The 21,051-nt window shown below is 40.6% G+C and overlaps 1 protein-coding gene across 1 annotated transcript in view; it reads left to right on the forward strand.

Moving 5' to 3' along the window:
* SHANK1 (SH3 and multiple ankyrin repeat domains 1) overlaps positions 1 to 21,051 on the forward strand; it is a 410,365-nt gene that overhangs the window by 262,030 nt on the left and 127,284 nt on the right. The window contains exons 13-14 of the mRNA XM_072110375.1: positions 119 to 232; positions 4,535 to 4,610. Of these exons, the coding sequence (XP_071966476.1) occupies positions 119 to 232; positions 4,535 to 4,610 (190 nt within the window). The remainder of the gene's footprint in view (positions 1 to 118; positions 233 to 4,534; positions 4,611 to 21,051) is intronic.

A 21,051-nucleotide genomic window follows, 5' to 3' on the forward strand; every position in this document is an offset into this window, starting at 1 on the left:
GGTGCTGGTAGTTTATGGTATAAAAAATAGGTTCCCTTTAAATACAGATTATGACTTTATCTGAGATGCTTTGCATACTTCAATTAACATTTAACACAAAACTTGTTTATTTTTATAGTTCTCAGCGTAGGAGAAGGAGGATTCTGGGAAGGAAACGCCAGAGGTCGCAGCGGCTGGTTCCCTTCAGACTGTGTGGAGGAAATACCAACAAAACCCCAAGAAGGAAAACAAGGTACAGCCATGACAAGTTCTCTTTTATCTCATTTATCATACATTGGAAATTGTAGAACAATGTATAACTGCTTAATCTTTTTATAAATATAATTTACATTGATTAACATTTGATAGATTTTTTTGTAGGGGTTACACCACACCTCTAGAACTGTGTTTTAAAACTTTTATTCTGCAAAAAAAGTGATGATCATAATTACAGCAAAACAGCAGTGGCAGCAGAACAGATTTCTAATTCCATTTTCTGAAGGTTACAATAGACACCAATCAGTAGGATGTGTGCAGGCCTTTGCTGTATATGACTACAGCACATCTCACCCACAGTTTTTGTAACTATTTTGGTTTTCTTGTCATAACTTTGTTACCAAGGATTCTCAGTTTTGCTGTGTGACAGGAGGCATTGTGCTGCATGAAATTTGCTGGCTGATTGAGTGAAGAACCTAAGGAAGTAACCACATGATTTTCTGAACCAATAAGGTTCTGCTACACACTGGAATTCACTCTACCATGTAGCTATAGAAAACATTCCCCAAATCATGACTCTTCCTCCACCACTTTTCACTGACTTTCTTTACACTCTTTGCTTTCAGTCTTTACCCAGTTTGTCAACAAATATAATGGGGCACATTTACTAAGGGCTGTGCACCAGTTTTCTGGCGGACTTTGCACGTTATTTAAGAAGTGTCTGCAAAGTCTGACAGAAGTGTGTCGCTCGCCCTTTGTTACACTCTGTCAGAGCTGTGTAGAGGGCGTCAGAAACCCTGAATCCGGCGTTCTCTGCACTATACACAGGCAAACTTCACTGCTCTTAGCAATGTTTCCCATCAGACCCAAATAAATTAAACTTGCTTTCATCACTAAAATAAGTCTAGCCTTTTGATTCTTTCTGGTAATGAGAGGTTTGGTCACTGCAGAGTGGGCTTTTAGTCCAAATGCTCTTAAACATTGTGACATTGTAAGTAACTTCAGCTGAAGCCATGGAGATTCTCAGCATTATCCTATGACCAGCCTCCTCGGGAGAATGAGTTTTGATGTTGTAAAGATGTCAAATTTTAGAAATCACACAATTAGATTCGGACCAACCAATTTCTTTTGCTATGGCTGATAAGGTCACCACTTTAGCCTTCATCTAGTCAACCTGCTGTCAGAGGCTTTCAGTCACAAAATGGAAAACTGGGCTGCGAATTAAAGGGGTTATCCGGGTCTTAAAAATTACTGAGGGCCGGGCAGGGGCGGGCTATTTAAATGCAATAAACATGTACTTGCCTCGTCCAGCGCCGCCGATGTCCTGGGCCGCGGCCCTTCTCCTCTGTGCGTCGGTTTCATTAAAGGGCGTACAGAGAGCTTCCAGCCAGCCGGAAGCTCCCATCCGACACTATGGGGGTCATTTACTAAGGGCCCGATTCGCGTTTTCCCGACGTGTTACCCGAATATTTCCGATTTGCGCCGATTGTACCTGAATTGCCCCGGGATTGTGGCGCACGCGATCGGATTGTGGCGCATCGGCGCCGGCATGCGCACGATGGAAATCGGGGGGCATGGCCGAACGAAAACCCGACGTATTCGGAAAAACCGCCGCATTTAAAAACCGAAAAAGTGTCGCTTGGGGAGCGCTTACCTTCACCTGGTCCGAGGTGGTGCATTCCGGCGCGATGAAATGACTTTCAGCGCAGCAGCGCCACCTGGTGGACGGCGGAAGAACTACCTTCATAAATCCCGGCCGGACCCGAATCCAGAGCAGAGAACGCGCCGCTGGATCGCGACTGGACCGGGTAAGTAAATCTGCCCCTATTTCTCAGCGCTATCTTACAACGCTGAGAGATAAGGACGGATAGGAGGAGCCGTCCACAGCGCGGACCGGAAGTTCCCTGTGCTTGGCTTCTGTGCCCCTGTAAACAAACAGGGGCACGGATCAAACGGACCGCAGCACGGGACATCGGCGGCGCCGCAGGAGGTAAGTACATGTTTATTATTTTTAAATAGCCCACCCTAGCCCGACATAAGTAATTTTTAAAACCCGGATAACCCCTTTAAATAGGGTTTGTTAGGTTTGTTTCACATTGGCGTTTTTTTAATTGAACTCATTTTAGCTTATGGACACATACAGATAGTTTTTTTTCTTCCTGGCTTCAATGATTTTTCACTAATGCCTTCATGAATCATTGTTTTCTTTGGACTATTTCACACTTCAGTTTATTTCACAATGTTGTATGTTGAACACGAAAAGAACATGTTCTAAACTGACCACTGTTCAGTAAAAGGAACTGATATAGGCCCATTAAAAAGAATAGGTCAGTAAGGCATCAGTGACAAATCACTGAAGCCAGGAAGAAAAAAACAATCCATAAGCCAAAATGGTTAAAAATCACTAGTAAAGGTGAGTTTACCCTAATATCCATAACTTGCAGGTATCACAAAGTGTTCTCTAATTTTGATCAGTGTTCTTTTTCTTTTATCTCATTTACATTTTTATTCTGTGCATTACAATATATACAATTTATGAAAAAAGCTTAAAATACTGCTATTTCACTCATGATAGGATACATTCGCATAAGACTACACAATGACCTTGACATTTAGGAAATTGTGTTGTTCTGCAGTGTAGATGGTTTTTAAGTGTAATCACTATTACATGTATTACGTTTACACATAAACCCTAGTGATGTTGTCAGCCTAGGCACTGTGCAGTGAACACACATCGGACCACATTTACTTACCCGTCCTCTGGAGTTCACAGAAAGTGCATTGTCTGATGATAATGTTCTGTGCCGCGATTCACTAAGTTTGTGCGCTTCCCCGCTCAAGAACATGTGTTGCTTCACCGCTCAGGTCCACCGGAGTTCACCTTCTTCCTGGTGCATGTAAAGTGCATTGTCTTGCAACACAATTTTAAAGTTAAATCCTGCGCTCAGTTCGAAACAGTTAGATCATCCTACGGCACGCCCTCCAATTTCTGTTGCATGAAAGCTAACGCAGCTGTGCCTAAAATCCAATCATGTGCAACACAATGCCAGAGCAGACCCCTGTTAAATACCTGTCACAGCCACGCAAAAACCTGAAAGTGTTGGAAAGTCCGACAAAAGTGCGCAAGCGGACTCTTAGTAAATAAGCTCCATTGTGCTCACCGTACCGAGCTCGTGCGCCATAGACAACTATGAGGGACGTATATGCAGCCGTAAATTTGCGGCCATATATATCCCCCATACGTTCATGTGAATGCACCCTTAAAAAGTTTCAATGTGGAAAGCTGCCCAAACCCTCTACAGCCCACCAGGACACTAACTAACCTGCACATGCCAGTATGTTTTTTCATGAGCATGTCTGTATGTTTATTCATGAGCATGCCATATATATATTATAATTATAATAATATAAATATAATAATTATAATAAAGAAACTAAGTAAAATGTGGAAAACATATAGAATCTAGAGCGCTAGAAGATAATTTACAGCACTTTCACCACTCTCCACCACTTTCACCACCACTTATTGGCCCACTCTCATTCCCAAAAGGGGAGGCTAAAATTACAAATGCTCCTAATATTCTCGAGCTTAGTCTTAGATTCCACTACTCTACCAGTGAACATTCATGTGGTTTTGCTGCCACCTGGTGGCCGTTCAGCTAAACTCATCCAGCATAAAACACTGCTCTCCTCTGGAGTTTACAATCCATGCCATGACCCCTAGTTTCCATGATGAAAATGAGATCTGCAGTATAATCCAAGCTGGACCTGTGGAGATAATACTTGTGGAACAATGGGCACTATGCCAAATCACTAATCAGTGGATTTGTCATCTTATTACTCATAATCATGAATGAACCCTACAAGAGGATGAGGGTGCCTATGAAGGCTTCTATGTATGGTGCAGGCTAGAATAATGTAGATGACTTCTAAGAGACTTGCACAGCTGTGCAAACAAGGATCCTTCAAGACTCAAGTAAAAACTTTCTATAACTTAGTGGAACAAAGCACTGGAGATAGAACAAAACATTATTTGATAACATTTCTCTCCTGGTGCTGCCTTACTGTGTAACATGCCATTTCTATGACTTTCATAGTATTTAGTGCATTTGTTCCCAAACTGCAGACTCTTATCCTAGGCGATTCTCAATGGGGACAGCATGCCACAATGAGACAAAGATTTAATAGAGGTATAAAACACACCTGACTTACTGAATAAGTCAAAATGTGTGATATCAAACTCTGTTCTTCTACAGTATTATCATTATTGTACTTGATTTATGTATGTTCTTATCAAGCAATGTAATAGACTGATCTTTCTGTGTTGTCTTTGTGCCAGAGAGTCGGAGTGATAAAGCCAAGCGGTTGTTTAGACACTACACGGTGGGATCGTATGACAGCTTTGATGCTCCCAGGTAAGAAATTCCTGCCCTTCTTTATGCTGCGTTCCATCTGTCTGCGGACACGGTGCGGGCAAGCTGTGTCTTCAAGGACATTTGCAGGTGTAATTATAGCGTAGATTGCTGCCAGGGACTGAGGTGACTGGAAAACTGAGAGAGCAAGAAATATGAAACACAAGACAGCAAAGTGCAGAATCATTGGAACCAAGCAGAACTATATATATATATTATATATATTAACAAGCACTAAGTCTACATGTCGACCATCAGAATATGTAGAATAGCGGCATAACTGATGCTCTAGAGATTACAGATTGGGACAAAGATAGAAACATGGCATGAGAAGCAAACTCTGAACAGTACCTGATTTTTCCACCGTATAAAATCTGTAAAGCTGCATTCAATGTCCTTAAATGCTTGGCATTTGTGTATAGAATTTTAACTTTATCTAGTAATTTAGTTGGTTTGCAAATAAATTCTTCTAATTCTGGATATAGCTTACACAGACACTTAAGAATGTTTGATACTTAAAGGGTAACCGTCATTCTGAGCAAAAACACCCAAAAAACATAATTCTGCTCCAGGTGACCCTGGGAATCATTCCTCAAAGTATTTTGCCTCTCAGTCCCCATTTAGTACCTTTTCTGACCCATAGAAACCATGGTTATAACTTTTGCAACTAGAGAAGAGTGAACACTGATGCAAGTAATAGAGGGCACGAACGCAATGTATGTACCGTATATACCTGTCTTTAAGTCAAGTTTTTCAGCACAAAAATGTGCTGCAAAACCTCACCTCGACTTATACATGAGTCAATAAAAAAAATAAACTTACATACTCATCCTCCAGCGCCCTAATGCTCGTCGCAGCTCCCAATCACAAGGAAGCATCTCTGCCGGCTAATACAGCAGAGAGAAGAACATAGAGGAGCCGCGACGAGGATTGGCAACTGCGACAAGCATCAGGGAGGGTGAGTATGTAAGTTTGTTTTTTTAATGTGTAGGGCAGGCTGGCTGTATACTACTCGGGGCGGGCTAGCTGTTTACTACTGGGAGCTGGCTGTATAATACATGGGGCTAGCTGGCTGTATACTACAGGGGGCTGTCTGGCTGTATACTACATGGGTGCTCTCTGTCTGTATACTGTATGGGTGCTGGCTGGCTGTATACTACATGGGTGCTGGCTGGCTGTATACTAAATGGGGATGGCTGACTGTATACTACATGGGGCTGGCTGTATACTACATGGGGGCTAGCTGGCTGTATACTACATGGGGGCTAGCTGGCTGTATACTACATGGGGGCTGGCAGGCTATATACTACATGGGGGTTGGCTGGCTGTATACTACTGGGGGCTGGCTGGCTGTATACTTCTAGGGGCTGGCTGGCTGTAAACTACTGGGGACTGGCTAGCTATATACTACTGGGGGCTGGCTGTATACTACTGGGGGCTGGCTATATACTACAGGGGGCTGGCTGGCCATTTACTGGGAGACTGTGACCAATGCATTTGGCATATACTCAAGTCAATAGGTTTTCCCAGTTTATACTCAAATCAATAGGTTTTCCCAGTTTTTAGTGGTAAAATTAGGGGTCTCGGCTTATACTCAGGTCGGCTTATACTCGAGTATATATGGTAAGTTAAATAGATTGTTCCCAAAATCAAATTATACCACAAGAAAGGAAACAAAAAGCAAAATATAGAAAGCATAAAATAACACTTTATTAGAGCAATTAAAACAAATCAATTTAACCCCTTAACGCTCTGCGCCGTAGCTCTACGGCGCAGAGGTATAAGGGGTGTATGAAGAGGGCTCACGGGCTGAGTCCTCTTCATACAGAGGTGGGGGTTTTTGCATTTTGCACAAAACCCCCACCGCTAATAACCGCGGTCGGTGCTTGCACCGATCGCGGCTATTAACCCTCTAAACGCCGCCCGCAAAGTCGCGGGCGGCGTTTAAAAGACGGCGGCGCGCGGGCGCCGCCATCTTTTTTTCGATCGCCACGCCCCCGAACGTCATCGGGGGGCGGCGATCGGTTACCATGGTAGCCTCGGGTCTTCTTTTGACACGAGGCTACATGGTTTATGCAGGTTCGTTACAATGAGCCAGTGGCTCATTGTAATGTATGACCTGCAAAAACGCCATATATTGCAATACTGTAGTATTGCAGTATATGGTAGGAGCGATCTGACCATCTAGGGTTAATGTACCCTAGATGGTCTAAAAAATAGTGAAAAAAAAAAAAAAAAAAAAAGTTTAAACAATAAAAAAAATTAATAAAATATTAAAAGTTCAAATCACCCCCCTTTCCCTAGAACGGATATAAAACATAACAAACAGTAAAAATCACAGACATATTAGGTATCGCCGCGTCCCAAAATGCCCGATCTATCAAAATATAAAAGCGGTTACGGCCGGCGGTGACCTCCGAGGCGGGAAATGGCGCCCAAATGTCCGAAATGCGACTTTTACACCTTTTTACATAACATAAAAAATGAAATAAAAAATGATCAAAATGTCGCACAGACCTCAAAATGGTAGCAATGAAAACGTCGCCTCATTTCGCAAAAAATGACCCCTCACACATTTCCGTGCGCCAAAGTATGAAAAAGTTATTAGCGTCAGAAGATGGCAAAAAAATTTTTTTCTTTTTTGTACACATTCGTTTAATTTTTGAAAATGTATTAAAACACAATAAAACCTATATAAATTTGGTATCACCGCGATCGCACCGAACCAAAGAATAAAGTAGGCGTGTTATTTGGAGCGAAGAGTGAAAGTCGTAAAAACTGAGCCCACAAGAACGTGACGCACGTGCGGTTTTTTTTCAATTTTTCCACATTTGGAATTTTTTTTCAGCTTCGCAGTACACGGCATGTTAAAATAAATAACATTACGGGAAAGTAAAATTTGTTACGCACAAAATAAGCCCTCACACAGGTCTGTACACGTAAAAATGAAAAAGTTATGGATTTTTGAAGTTGGAGAGCGAGAAATTAGCCGAAAAAACCTTAAGGGGTTAAAAAGACAGAATACACAGAAAAAGTCACCAATGGTCAAACAACTAAATATACATGATAAATAGATCACAGTAACCTGTATAGAGATAGAGATATAGAAGGTCTATTACTCAATACAAGTCAAGGTATTTACTTACAAACAAGTATTGCACCTTATCCAGAGGCATAACAGAGGCCAAGGGACACATACACAGGTCTACATACACACATACCCCTGATGAAGCGAGGAGAAATATGTATCGAGTGGTATCCACCCTTGGTCTGTATAAACATATGTACGTCTCCCTTGTCTCTGGGTAATGTTTAATACTTGTTTGTAAGCAAATACCTTGACTTGTTCTGAGGACTATACCTCATATACCTCTATACAGGTTACTGTGATCTATTTGTCATGTATATTTAGTTATTTGACCATTGGTGGACTTCTGTGTATGTTGTCTTTTTATATGGATTTGTTTCAATTGATCTAATAAAGTGTTATTTTGTGCATTCTACAATTTGGTGTTTGTTTCCATTTTGTCATGTAGCTAGAGAAGAGTAAAATATTGGAACATTCCTCCCCCCCCCCCCTTTCCCTCATCTATCACACTCATCTATCAATCTTATATATCTATCTATCTAAAAGTAAGAAGAAGCGAGCAGAACTCCAAAGTTCAAGTTCAAAGGTTGGTGATCTTTATTGAAGCAAGTGGCGATGTTTCGCTGTAAGCCACCTTTTTAAAGCAATTGCGTGTTTCTAGGTGCCATGGATCCGGAGATATTCAGGTTTAAAGTGATAATTTTGGGTGCGATTTTTGTATATAAAAATAATTCATGATGGCAATTTAACAGTTAATATCTCAATTTTCCTGAAACTTAGAAACAGAGATTTAGATTTATATAAAAGAGGAGACTCTCCTCTTTCATAGGAAAAAAGCAGTGAGATTATAAGTCTCACAGAGGCAAAGATACAGCCCCCTGAATTGTGCTCCCTCCAGATTCTTAGCTATCAGGCTGCAGAAAGAATTTGCTGCACAGAGGAGCTGCTGCACCTGACAGGTAAAGGAAATATTCACTTTATATGTTACTACTAGAGATCATACCTCCCAACATTTGTGAAAGGGAAAGAAGGAAAGGGAGACGTGGCGATCCCCTAAGCCACACCCCCATCACTCCCTGGCCACACCCCAAATTTTATCCATATTATAATAATAAAAATCATCTCAATAAAAAAAAAAAAAATCCTCTATGGGATTTGAACCTAGAACCTGCAGCATCCATGTACAATAATGACACAGCACCTCAACCAACTGAACTATAACCTCTGTGATTATCAAGGTTTAGAATTTTGGTAACTAAGAACTATGACTACTGTTACACTGTGACACAGATTTAATGCCTTGGTATATAGAGAGGGATCTTCTCAGAGATTATTGTAATTATTGAGACTATTATTATTATTATGGAGTTTATTATTATTATTATTGAGATGATTATTATTATTTTTACTATTATTAATAATCGTCTACATAATAATAAAAATAATAAAATTTATAATAATAATAATAGTCTCAATAATTACAATAACAATCTCTGAGAAGATCCCTCTCTATATATCAGTGCATTAGTCTGTGTCACAATGTAACAGTTGCAGATAACACTTCTTAGTTACCAGAAATCCTCAGCTCTGTATCACTGGGTTTATAGCTCAGTTAGTTAAGGCTCCTGTCTGCAGTGCATAGGTTCGAAGCTCAGCCTGGGCAAAACTTTATTTAATTAAATAAAGAGCTTGTGTCTGTGGAAGGCCTGGAGACCATATATGGACAGATGGTGATCTGAGCCTGATGACGTGGTCCCTGCTCCCTGCTAATCCGACACATCTCTGAAAAGGATTCCTTGCCCAATGTCTGCTCTGGGGAACCCTAGGAGATGCAGTGACCATATATGGATAGAGATCTGAACCTGATGACGTGGTCCCCGCTCTCCGCTACCCCGACACTTCTCTGAAAAGGATTCCCTGCCCGATGTCTGTAGAAGCCATTCTGTACTATCAGTTCAGGCTTTCAAAGTATTTACTATGCGGACACAGTGCTGGGACATGCGGGACCTGGGGGGAAAATCCGTGACAATCTCATAGCTGCCCGTGACGTGGGGCAGAGGTAAGAAAAACTGGACTTTCCCGGCAAAATCGGGACGGTTGGGAGCTATGCTATGATGAGCGAGATGAGCGAGTACTAAAATGCTCGAGTGCTCGTATCGAATAACGAACCCCATTGAAGTCAATGGGAGACTTGAGCATTTTTCACTGAAAGAACACATAGAAAGAACACTGAAGAACACATTGCAGATGTTTTGGTACATCTGCTAACTTATCCGAAGACACGAGTGCCGAACGGTGTTCTTCACAATAGTGTGTAAAGAACACATTGCAGATGTTTCCATACATTTGCAATGTGTTCTTCACACATATTGTTCTTCACATACTATTGTGAAGAACACCGTTCGGCACGCGTTTCTTCGGATAAGTTAGCAGATGTACCGAAACATCTGCAATGTGTTCTTCACTGTGTTCTTCACTGTGTTCTTCACTGTGTTCTTCACATAAATGATCCGGTGTTCACTGTGTTCACTGTTTTCATTGTATTCTTCACTGTTCTCCACTGTGTTTCCTGAAGTAAATGCTCGAGCAGGCGAGATACTCGTCCGAGCAACGAGCTGTTTCAGGTACGCTAATACTCAAACGAGCATCAAGCTTGGACGAGTATGCTCGCTCATCTCTAGTTACTACACTTTGATAAGGAACAATATCAACTAAAGTTCATGTTTTTTAACCCTCTACTATTCAGAACTTTCATTTCGGGATTGTTTTTTTGCGAAAATTGAGTGATACGATGAACATTCGATCCTCTTTGCCTAATGTCACTATTATATATTAACAACACGACCCAGAACATGTCCATAAAGTTAAATGTAACACCAAAAACACACAGACGCTCCTGAATAAAGTTTTTATTTCACACCACCTGCATTATTTACACCCATGTTATGATATTCTCACTCAAATTCTTATGAAGCGCAGAGGGTTCTGTTATTGGGCGGCTAATACAATGGCGCACATCTAAAAGTAAATCACATTAGCTTGGTCTATGGATATATAGTTATTTATTTGGGTTACCATTGTGTAAGGGAGCATACAATGATAGATCTGTGTGATGCTCATTGCAATTTTCTGCAAAAATTGTCTGGCTTCTCTAGATTCAACATTCCCTTTGTGCATATTTTGGTGAATATACACATGTGGAGTATGTATGATCTACTCTCATCTTACTGTTTTAGGAAAGTATGTTTTCTATATATAATAATTCTTGATTTGTTCATATTTCAGAGGAAATTTTGAATTTTCATGCAATTTTTGCATTTTATTGCTGTTTGCTGCAAAGTTTCATGAAGGTGGTAGTGTGTATGAATTAAAAAAGTTATTCTTGTTTACATGGTGATTTCAGGAAAAAAATGATTTTAACAGAATAGGAGCTTTTTATTTTGTGTGTGATATATTTTTAAACTCATTTGTGGATAGCAACCAAATATGTCAAGGTTTTTGTTTTAGCATTTTTGGGAGTGTAAGTTCTGGATGTTGTGTATTGTGGTATTAATAAATCTGGTCACTTTGTGTTATTATTTTTAAAACCCTATTTGTGCGTAAACTTCCACTTTGATGTGAGTTTTATGTAAAAATGTATGTTTTTTAATTTTTATTTGCTTTTTTACTTTTTATTTAATAATTTGTATTTGTCACAGAGTTACATGAGGGTGGTCCACTGTCAACTGTTAAGGCAAATGCATCGCCTGGTTGTCTGCTTTCAAAAATCTATAGGTTTTAGGGGCACCTTTAGTTTTTAATCTGTTTTATTGCTATATTTGGTAGGTTGTGTCTTAAAATTTCTAGCTGAGAAGCAGATACATTGAGTTTTAGGGATATTATGATGATTCATTCATTTGAAAATATCAATATGAGGCATTTGTGTACTCTACACATGTCCATCTATTACATTTAGTCTAAAACAGGGCATGCATAGGAGGATCGGATTTTAGATGCCCAAGGCTTTACTGCCATTGCAAGAAGGAGAGGAGAGGGGTGGGGACCCTGAGGTGTGCACCCAGCCAGTGCAAAGGGCACCGAGACTAAACCATTATCTCCCACCCTTGGGGAACTATATAACATTTTATCTCATGTAATAAAACTGGGATCAATTCTCAAAATGTTTTTCATCTGGTTTTAGATGTTCTTTTTTGTATGTTTTCAGTTCTGAATGTAGTAGGATACACAAAATATAATTCACATAGTCTTGGATTTCTTATGTTTATGCTTTTGTTATTAAAGAATGATTTTCTGAAGCAACAAATTTACTTGTTTCATATGGTGACCCATGAGCTAGAGGTTGCGGTGTCTGTGTTTGCAGTGATTATGTTGTTTCATACCGTAATAAGGTCAAAAGCTGGTGACGTGTAAGATTTCCACATGATCCTTCACCTGACAGCTACATATTTTGCCTGACTTCCTTATATAGATAAGTATTTAAAATCCCTAATATCTGAGGTCTAGGGGGAGTTGGGAAGGTACATAACATTTCTTCTTGTACTGATTTTATATGTCTCAGCCATCACAACATCCTTACACTAGAGAGTTCCATTGTCTGCACCTACATTGTCTTTGCGGCGCTTGGTAATCTCCGTCAGCTCCATAGAGATTAATGGAGCAGAACGGTCATGTGCGGTCCTCTGCTCCATTAGTCTGAGGAGCAGCTAGGGGTCAGTTGGACCCCTCGTTTTTTCGATCTGCGGCGGTTTTAGCACTGAGACCCCCACTGATTAGCATGTTAGGCCCTATCCCTTGGATAGGGCCTAACTTGTCTTCGTGGGAAAACCCCTTTAATACATAGCAAATATTTAACCCCTTAATGATCTTGTTGTTACGGCGGGCATTGAGGCAACGCCTTTTTATGTTGGCGCGTCAGAACAAGATTGTGGGACATCGAGTGTTGCAAGTTACCAGTGTCGGGCTATGACACCACAGCCCAGACCTGGCACAAACACCCAGAATTGGAAAAACTCAGATCTCGGGTGTTTAACCTCTTACACACCGCGTGACCACAGTGTGTGAATTTGTCCCCCGTGGATCACACCCCCCGGGAGCTTCAGGGGGGATCCGGTCCTTCCTGCTGCAGCCTCGGGGCTGCAGCTCCTCTTCACACCGGATTCCACCTCCTGGCAGGTCCCGGCTATAACTAACTGAGCATGCGTCAGTGTATTGCAGTGAAAGGGCTTGAACAACAGTGGAAAAATAAAAAGAATGTAAAAAAAAAGTAAAAATTATTTTATAATAATAAATAAATAAAATAAGTCCCCTAATCACTCCAGTTAAATATAAAATCCAAATAAATGTATATAAAACATCACCATGTCTGTATCAATCCGTACAATCTAAATCAATATTGAACCTGCTTGGTGAACGACGTAAACACAAAAAACTTCCCGTAATGTACAATTTTTCATCTAATACCCCCACATAAAATGTTCTAAAAAGTGATCAAAAAAGTTACGCGCCATAATATGGTACAACTGAAAAGAAGACCTTTTTTCACAAAAAATAAGCCCTCAACCAGACCTGTAAACGGAAAAATACAGAAGTTATACCCCTGAAAATTTGTCGATAACGAAAAGTATGCAATTTTCTCCGATATTGATTTTGCTAAGTAAAACTGAGCAAAGATAAGGAAAACTATATAAACGAGGTATCACCGTTATCATAGTGAACCAGAGAATAAAGATAAAATATTATTTTTATGTTATGGCAAGTGTGAACAATAAGTGCTAAAAATCCAAAATAAAAATTGATGATTTTGTTTGTGTCCGCCTTGAAATAAATAATACAATTTTATGAATAAGCTATAGACCCCCTCAAATTAATTATCTTTACACTGTGTCTTACCCCGCAAATAATAAGCCCTCATATGTTGGCGTTACCAAAATAATTTACATTTTATAGCCTTTGCAATCTGACAATACAAATCTGCTTTGGATGGCGCTGCTTGCATTCTATGCCCAGCCACTGAAAAGTTTTTTAAATCGCAATTTTGTTTTAGCCCATGGGAATCACTTAAAGGGTTAATAGACTTAATAGAAGCTGGTTTACATACATAGAGTTGTGTAGTTTCTATAGTGGAGTAATTTATGGGGTTTTACTATTATTTAGGTCTCTCAAAGTTACTTGAAAGCCGAGTTGTCCCTCAAAATGTGAATTACAGCGATTTTTATGAAAATGAGAAAAATCACACCTAAAGTTCTGCGCCTCATAACATCTTAGAAAAATGAGGACGCATAAAATATCATTCCAACTTAAAGCAGACCTTCCAGAAATGGTAGTTATCAAGCTTTTTGGGTAGTTTAACTATTTGCCTGGAAAGCAGAACATTCAGAATTTTGAAAATATACAATTTTTTGGAACTTTTGCCAAATTTTCATTTTTTTTCAGAACAAAACACAACTTATCATGTAAATTTTACAACTAACATGAAGTAAAACGTGTCACGAGAAACACACTTGGATATGTAAAAGTGTTCAGAAGTTATAACAAGTATGACATGTCAGATTCTAAAAATCGAGTCAAGCATCGGTGATAAGGGGTTCTTAAACGGCTAGTCCATGTTATTTCTTTAGTTCCCTTTAGTTGAAGTTAAAAAGTTTCCTTCAGAGTATTTTTTTTTCCAGCCAGTTTACTGCAGATTAAAAATAGATATTGATAGGGGCTATTTAGATGATTGGGAGCTGTGTTTATTTATTTTGACAGCATCATGGTGATCATAGGAAGTTCCTCCCACATGACTCCATATCAGTCATGTGTCTTGTCTCTATGATATGCACAGTACTGCTATAGTCATATACTTATTTGTATTGTATGGAGTGCTTTGATGTTTAATATGATTTGTATTCATTGTAAAATACAAGCATAAAAATTAAGAATAAAAAAAAACATAAAAATAAACAGAAATATATTATTTCCCCCAGATGGTAGTGTTTATTTCCAATCCCATGTTATGATCGTGTCAGTTTTCTTTCTCAGTCTCTTGTTTCCATTGCTCTTGGAAAGTAGCTGAAGCACAGTTTCTGTAAAGCATAGAATAATCAGACACCTACTGTGATGCATTAATAGACTCACTTATCCTGAATCCCTGAGGAGGAGGCTGCAGAGAATCTGATGGAGCTAGAGGTTAATTTAAAGAATGTGGGTAGAAATGGAGGTGTCAGATCTATAGCCCTGTCTGCAGTATGACACTTATGTGCATATCTATATACTGTAGCTGGTACACTTATATTTCTGTATGCTTAGTGTGCTTACTGCACAAATCCTCAAGATGGCAACCCCAACCCCTTACAAAACTTGGCCCTTTTGTACCTTACAGACATTTTTTCAAATCTGCCCTGCAGTATATTGTATATACTTGTGTATAAGCCGAGTTTTTCAGAACAAAAAATCTGCTGAAAAACCTCACCTCAGGTAATTCACGCGTCAATAAAAAAAATAAACTTACATATTAACCCTCCGGCCCAATGCTCGTCACGGCTCCTGATCCTTGTTGCGGCTCCTCTTCGGTCTTCTCTCTGCTATATTAGCCGGCAAAGACGCTTCCTTGCCATGTGCCGGCCGACGCACACTATGATACGGCCAGTTACCAGGCAGAGAGAAGATCGAAGAGGAGCCGCCAGGAACCACGGCGAGGTTCGGGATCCACGACGAGCATTGCGGCGCCGCAGGGCGAGTATGTAAGTTTGTTTATTTTACGTGCTGGGCGAGCTGGCTGTATACTACTGGGGGCTGGCTGTATACTACTGGGGGCTGGCTGTATACTACTGGGGGCTGACTGTATACTACATGGGGCTGGCTGGCTGTATACTACTTGGGGCTGGCTATATACTCCTTGGGGCTGGCTGGCTGTATACTACTTGGGGCCTGCTGGCTGTAAACTACTGGGGGCTGGTTGTCTACTACTGGGGCTGGCTGGCTATATACTACTGGGGGCTGGCTATATACTACTGGGGGATGGCTATATACTACTGGGGGCTTGCTGGGTTGTTCAGGGCAAATCTCAAAAAAATCGTCTACCCCCAAGGTCATTAAAGTGTACACAATGTGCCCTGATATTAGCAGAAACTGCCTCCCACCCAATTACAAACATTTATATGCATTTACAAATATAATATAGTGTACACAACACTTTCCCATTATGTTAGCCTATACATTGCTCCCCCAAATGAATTCTAACATATACCGTGCCCCCCTTTAATTAAAATGTACAGTGACTTCCAAATAAGAATATTCTGCCTGCCATGAATTATTAGAATAACATTTCACATATATACCGTATATTCCGGCGTATAAGACGACCTGGTGTATAAGACGACCCCCCTACTTTCCTGTTTAAAATATAGAGTTTAAGATATATTCGCCGTATAAGACTACCCCTTTTCCAACGCATACAAAACACTGGTAAAAATAAAAAAAAAAACTGATTTGAATTTAACATGGTCCTTTTTTAATTTAAATTCTTATGACATGCAGGTATATAGCAGGAAAACTGTCGCTCATAAACATAAGGCATACAACAACAACATTACCATTACAGCACAGCCCCCAGTAGTATACAGCACAGCCCCCAGTAGTATACAGCACTGCCCCCAGTAGTATACAGCACAGCCCCCAGTAGTATACAGCACAGCCCCCAGTAGTATACAGCCCAGCCCAGCATTTAAAAAAAAAAAAAACGTATATACTCACCCTCCGGTGGCCCCGATGTGCTGCGCTGCTCCCCCGATGTCCGCGCGGCTCGTCTTCAGTGTTCCGCGCCGTCTTCTTTCTTCTGCAGGGCGCCGCCATTGATCTTCCCCGGCAGGCGCCTAGTATGACGCGCCGCTGCTGGGAAAAACATGGCGGCGCCCAGCAGAAGAAATAAGACGGCACGGAAGACTGAAGACGAGCCGCTTAGACATCGGGGCCAACGGAGGGTGAGTATGCGCCCCGATGTCTTTTTGAGGCTGCCGGCAGCTTTTTGAGGCTGCCGGCAGCCATCGCTGTGAAAACACCCGCGATCGGTGCTAGCACCGATCGCGGGTGTTGCCGGTAAGCCTTTGTGACAATCTATGACACAAAATGACTATACCTGACTATACCTGCGGTAAGCCTTTGTGACAATCTATGACACAAAATGACTATACCTGACTATACCTGCCGAATAGGTCAGTTATTGCAGGGTCAGGTTCCAGTCAGGACTGTGGTTAGATAGGGCCACATCTCCCAAGCAAGGCTACCAAGGTGTGATACAATTTTTGTGCTGAATAGGACTAAACCTATATGACTCATTCGATATTCATACATATTATTGTGAATAACTCTTGGCAACTTCCCAAGGGGGTCCATAGAGGGCCTAACATCAATGCATTAGATGTTACCTTATGTTTTAATGAAAAGACATTTTTATGAGAGATAATAAAAGTTATGTTTTATGATTTATAGCACTCACAACTCTTCATGTATATGAGGTATAGATGCACCACTAAAAAGAAGGTGAACTCCGCCTCACACTCCTCTGAGACCACTCTCTCATTCACAATCGATTTTAAGTCTCATCTGACATAGAGACATACACCACCTCCCCTCCTACTTGTCCTGTCTTTCCAACAGAAGGGTACATTTATTTACCCGTCCACTGGATTTCAGCGAAAGTGCATTTTCTGACGATACTGCACTGTGCTGCAATTCACTAAGATCATGCACCTGATATCCTGCATGTGTCTCTTCCCTGCTCAGGTCCGCCGGAGTTCACCTTCGTTTTAGTGGTGCATCTAAGTGTATTTGCATGCTAAATCCTGCGATCAGTCTGAATCAGTCGGATCTCTACTAAATTGTGTTGCATGGACGCCAGTGCAGCTGTGGCAAAAAAGGATTGCATGCGCCAAAATCCCAGCGCAGACACTAGTTAAATACCTCTCCAAGTCATGTAACCCCCGAAAAAGGCGTGCAGCCCGATGAAACTGAGCAGCGCAACCCTTAGTAAATGAGCCCCAGAGTGTAAAACCTTGAATATTAACACCTCAATCATGTGATGCATCTAGCCATGTCTCCGCTACCCCAACTACACCTAGTTCCTTATCTCTGCTCCGCACAGGCGATTACTGCTTGCCATATGGCCTCAGCCACCACACAAACTTATTTCTTATACAGCAATTTATATATCCTTGTGCTACAGAACCTCTAGTTGGTTGCAAACCTTTGCAGGAATGCACACAATACAGATAGATTCAACTTAGTATACAGTTACATTGGCTTGTACATTCATATACTGCATATAAAAACTGCAGCATATATGAAATTTCTTACACAATCTTAAGATAAATTATGTTGATGACAAACTGGCTTTTAACCATTTACCTACTGCTAGGCATATGATTTTGCATCTATATTTGTAATCTAGGAAATAAATGGTCACTAACATACTGAATTGAAACATGATAATTCTGTGGCCACTGCCGCCTGACCTGTTTTATATTATATGACAGCAATGAGCCCAACTGAACTGGCTCTACCCATGAGGCTGTTAAAATCTTTTAAAGGTTGGAGTAAAACAGCACACAGCTATTAAGACTGAATGCTTGGTGGATCATGGACACAACATGTCCATTTATCAAGTCCTAATGTAATACCATTGGGTCAATAAACTATTCTGTGTGCACCTCATCTAGGACAGGTCATACTCCAGGCACTTGACAGAAGGCCATATGTTCTTCATTCATTGAACCATTCAAATAATTTCTTAGTAACTTGCATCATACAGTTCTTCTAAATACTGTTCAGCCAACAAAAAATATATAATTTATATTGAGCTCTTGTCTTTTTTTTATTTTGATATTTTTATGGGGATTTTTTTCATTTTCAATATTTGTTTAAGGGTCCATTCAGGCCTGCATCAGGAATTTCAACCCTCACCCTGTGTTTTTAAAATTTTCAATTTAAACATCTGTGTGGTACACAAAATTCAATCCTGTACATACAAGTATATGCCGACCCGAGCATAAGCCGAGGCCCATAATTTTACCACAAAAACCTGGGAAAACCTTTTAACTTGAGTATAAGCCGAGGGTGGGAAATGCATTGGTCACAGCCTCCCCAGTATATAGCCTGCCAGACCCTGCCCCATAGTATGCAGCCAGCACCTGCCGCCAGTTTATAGCCTGCCAGCCCATATCCACCAGTATATAGCCCGCCTCCTGCCCCATTATATAGCCCCCCTGCCCCAGTATATAGCCAGCAGGAGGGGAAGCCGGAAAGGTGAGTTTTGATATATTTTTTTTACTCAAGTATAAGCCACATTTTTTTGTGCTGAAAAACTAGGCTTATACTCGAGTATATATGGTCTATGTACATATATAGTTCTGTTGATGCGATTCTCTGCTGTAATGTGAGTATGTATATTGCATTGACTGTTTCAAAAAATACAAATAAACACTTTCAAAAAACTTAGCTATATATTCCAGTATGGACATTAAAGAATCTAGGAATAGCACTTTTCAATCTGACACTTACCACTTTTCAGTCCTGTGTTAAAGCTCTACCTTTAGTAGCGTAACAAGACACCAGTGGGCCCTGATGCAAACTGCTACACTTTATAAAAATGTCCAGTGGCAGCCTCCACTCAATAAAATGCCCAGCACCAGCCTCAACTTAATAAAATGTCCAGCAGCACCCTCCACTCTATAAAAATGTCCAGCAGCAGCCTCCACTCTATAAAAATGTCCAGTGGCAGCCTCCACTCAATAAAATGTCCAGCAGCAGCCTCCACTCTGAAAAAATTTCCAGCAGCAGCCTCCACTCAATAAAATGTCTATCAGCAGCCTCCACTCAATAAAATGTCCAACAGCAGCCTCCACTCAATGAAATGCCGAGCAGCATCCATTTAATAAAATGTCCTGCAGTAGCCTCCACTCAATAAAATTTCCAGCAGCTTCCCCTGATTAATAAGATGTCCAGGAGTACCCTCCACTTTATAAAATGTCCACTAGCAGCCTCCACTCAATAATACATTTATTAGCAGTCAGAAACATGCCGCAGGACCCCTTGTTGCATGCAAAAAAATCAAACACAGTACTTACCTCCCCCGCTAAGGCTTCCTCTTCTCCCCACAGCTTCCCATCCTGGAGAGCGGGCAGAGATAAGTCTGTGAGCTCTGCCCGTGCACACTGTATGATGCCACACAGTGCGGCACATTTACTTCCAAGTTCACACAAGCTCACTAAAAGTGCATTGTCCGTGTATAATGCTGCATGCGGCTATTCACAAAGATTGTGCATCAGAAACCATTGTTCACCATCTTTTTTGTGGTGCACCTTTAACATAGGGTGTGCAACACAATTTGCAAGTTAAATATGGCGCCCGGTACGAATAAGTAGGACTGTCCGATGGCACTCCCCCTGATTTGAGTCCCATGGAAGCCAGCGTAGCTGCACCACAAAAGGGTCACAGTGCAGACACTTCTTAAATACCTGTGCAAGCAGTTTTATCCACATCCATAATTTTGTGTTGTATAAATCTGAAGGATCACAACCAATCCTCATTTTTAGGTAATATTCATACGATAAATAGTCTACAGTAGACCTGAGTTTGCCATATTTATCGGATTATAATCAACTAAAAAGTCAGCCTCTGCATGACTAAAACAATGCAAACATTTTTTAAAGGGGTACTTCATTGAGTAGACCATTCTGAAATCTAGATCAATGCTATGGAATTAAATTCTTTTATATTATATATTGCTTTCTAGTTCACTTTCTGATGCATCCTGCAAAAAGCTCCATTGTAGCTTATTTTATGCTGGGGAGATAGGTGGGGAACCCTTGGCCCCTATTCTTTAGTTTGACTAAAACCATCAAAGATTTAGAGCTATAAACTGTGAACCAACCTCATTTGAGCTTTTATATTTTGACCTCATTTGAAAATATTTATACTGTTCAGTTTATTCACTTACGCAGACTTGCAGCATACACCTATTCTAGTTAAATTTAGGTCATCCTCCTTCTTGTCAGATATCTGTAGCATAAGGCTGTTTATTATGGGAGGGTTAGAGTTCTGAGCAGCGTATATCAACTCTGTTCAAAAATGAATTGAATTAAATGAATTAAAGACAGTTTATGACCTAATTAGGAAAATGCAGGTAGACCAGCTACAGGTCCACCAGAAACAACCATGCAAAGACATAGGGGGCTGTTTATAGTAGAATTTCAATCTATGTGTCTAATTTGACCTACAAAAAATTTTTTGAGAGAGGACTTCAATATTTTATAACCTTCTATCTTAAAAAGGACCACATCTACTCCTGCCTTCTGCTGTACATTTTAATAGAGGAGGAAA

This window comes from Engystomops pustulosus, chromosome 6 (assembly GCF_040894005.1).
Source record: "Engystomops pustulosus chromosome 6, aEngPut4.maternal, whole genome shotgun sequence".
Classification (NCBI taxonomy): domain Eukaryota; kingdom Metazoa; phylum Chordata; class Amphibia; order Anura; family Leptodactylidae; genus Engystomops; species Engystomops pustulosus.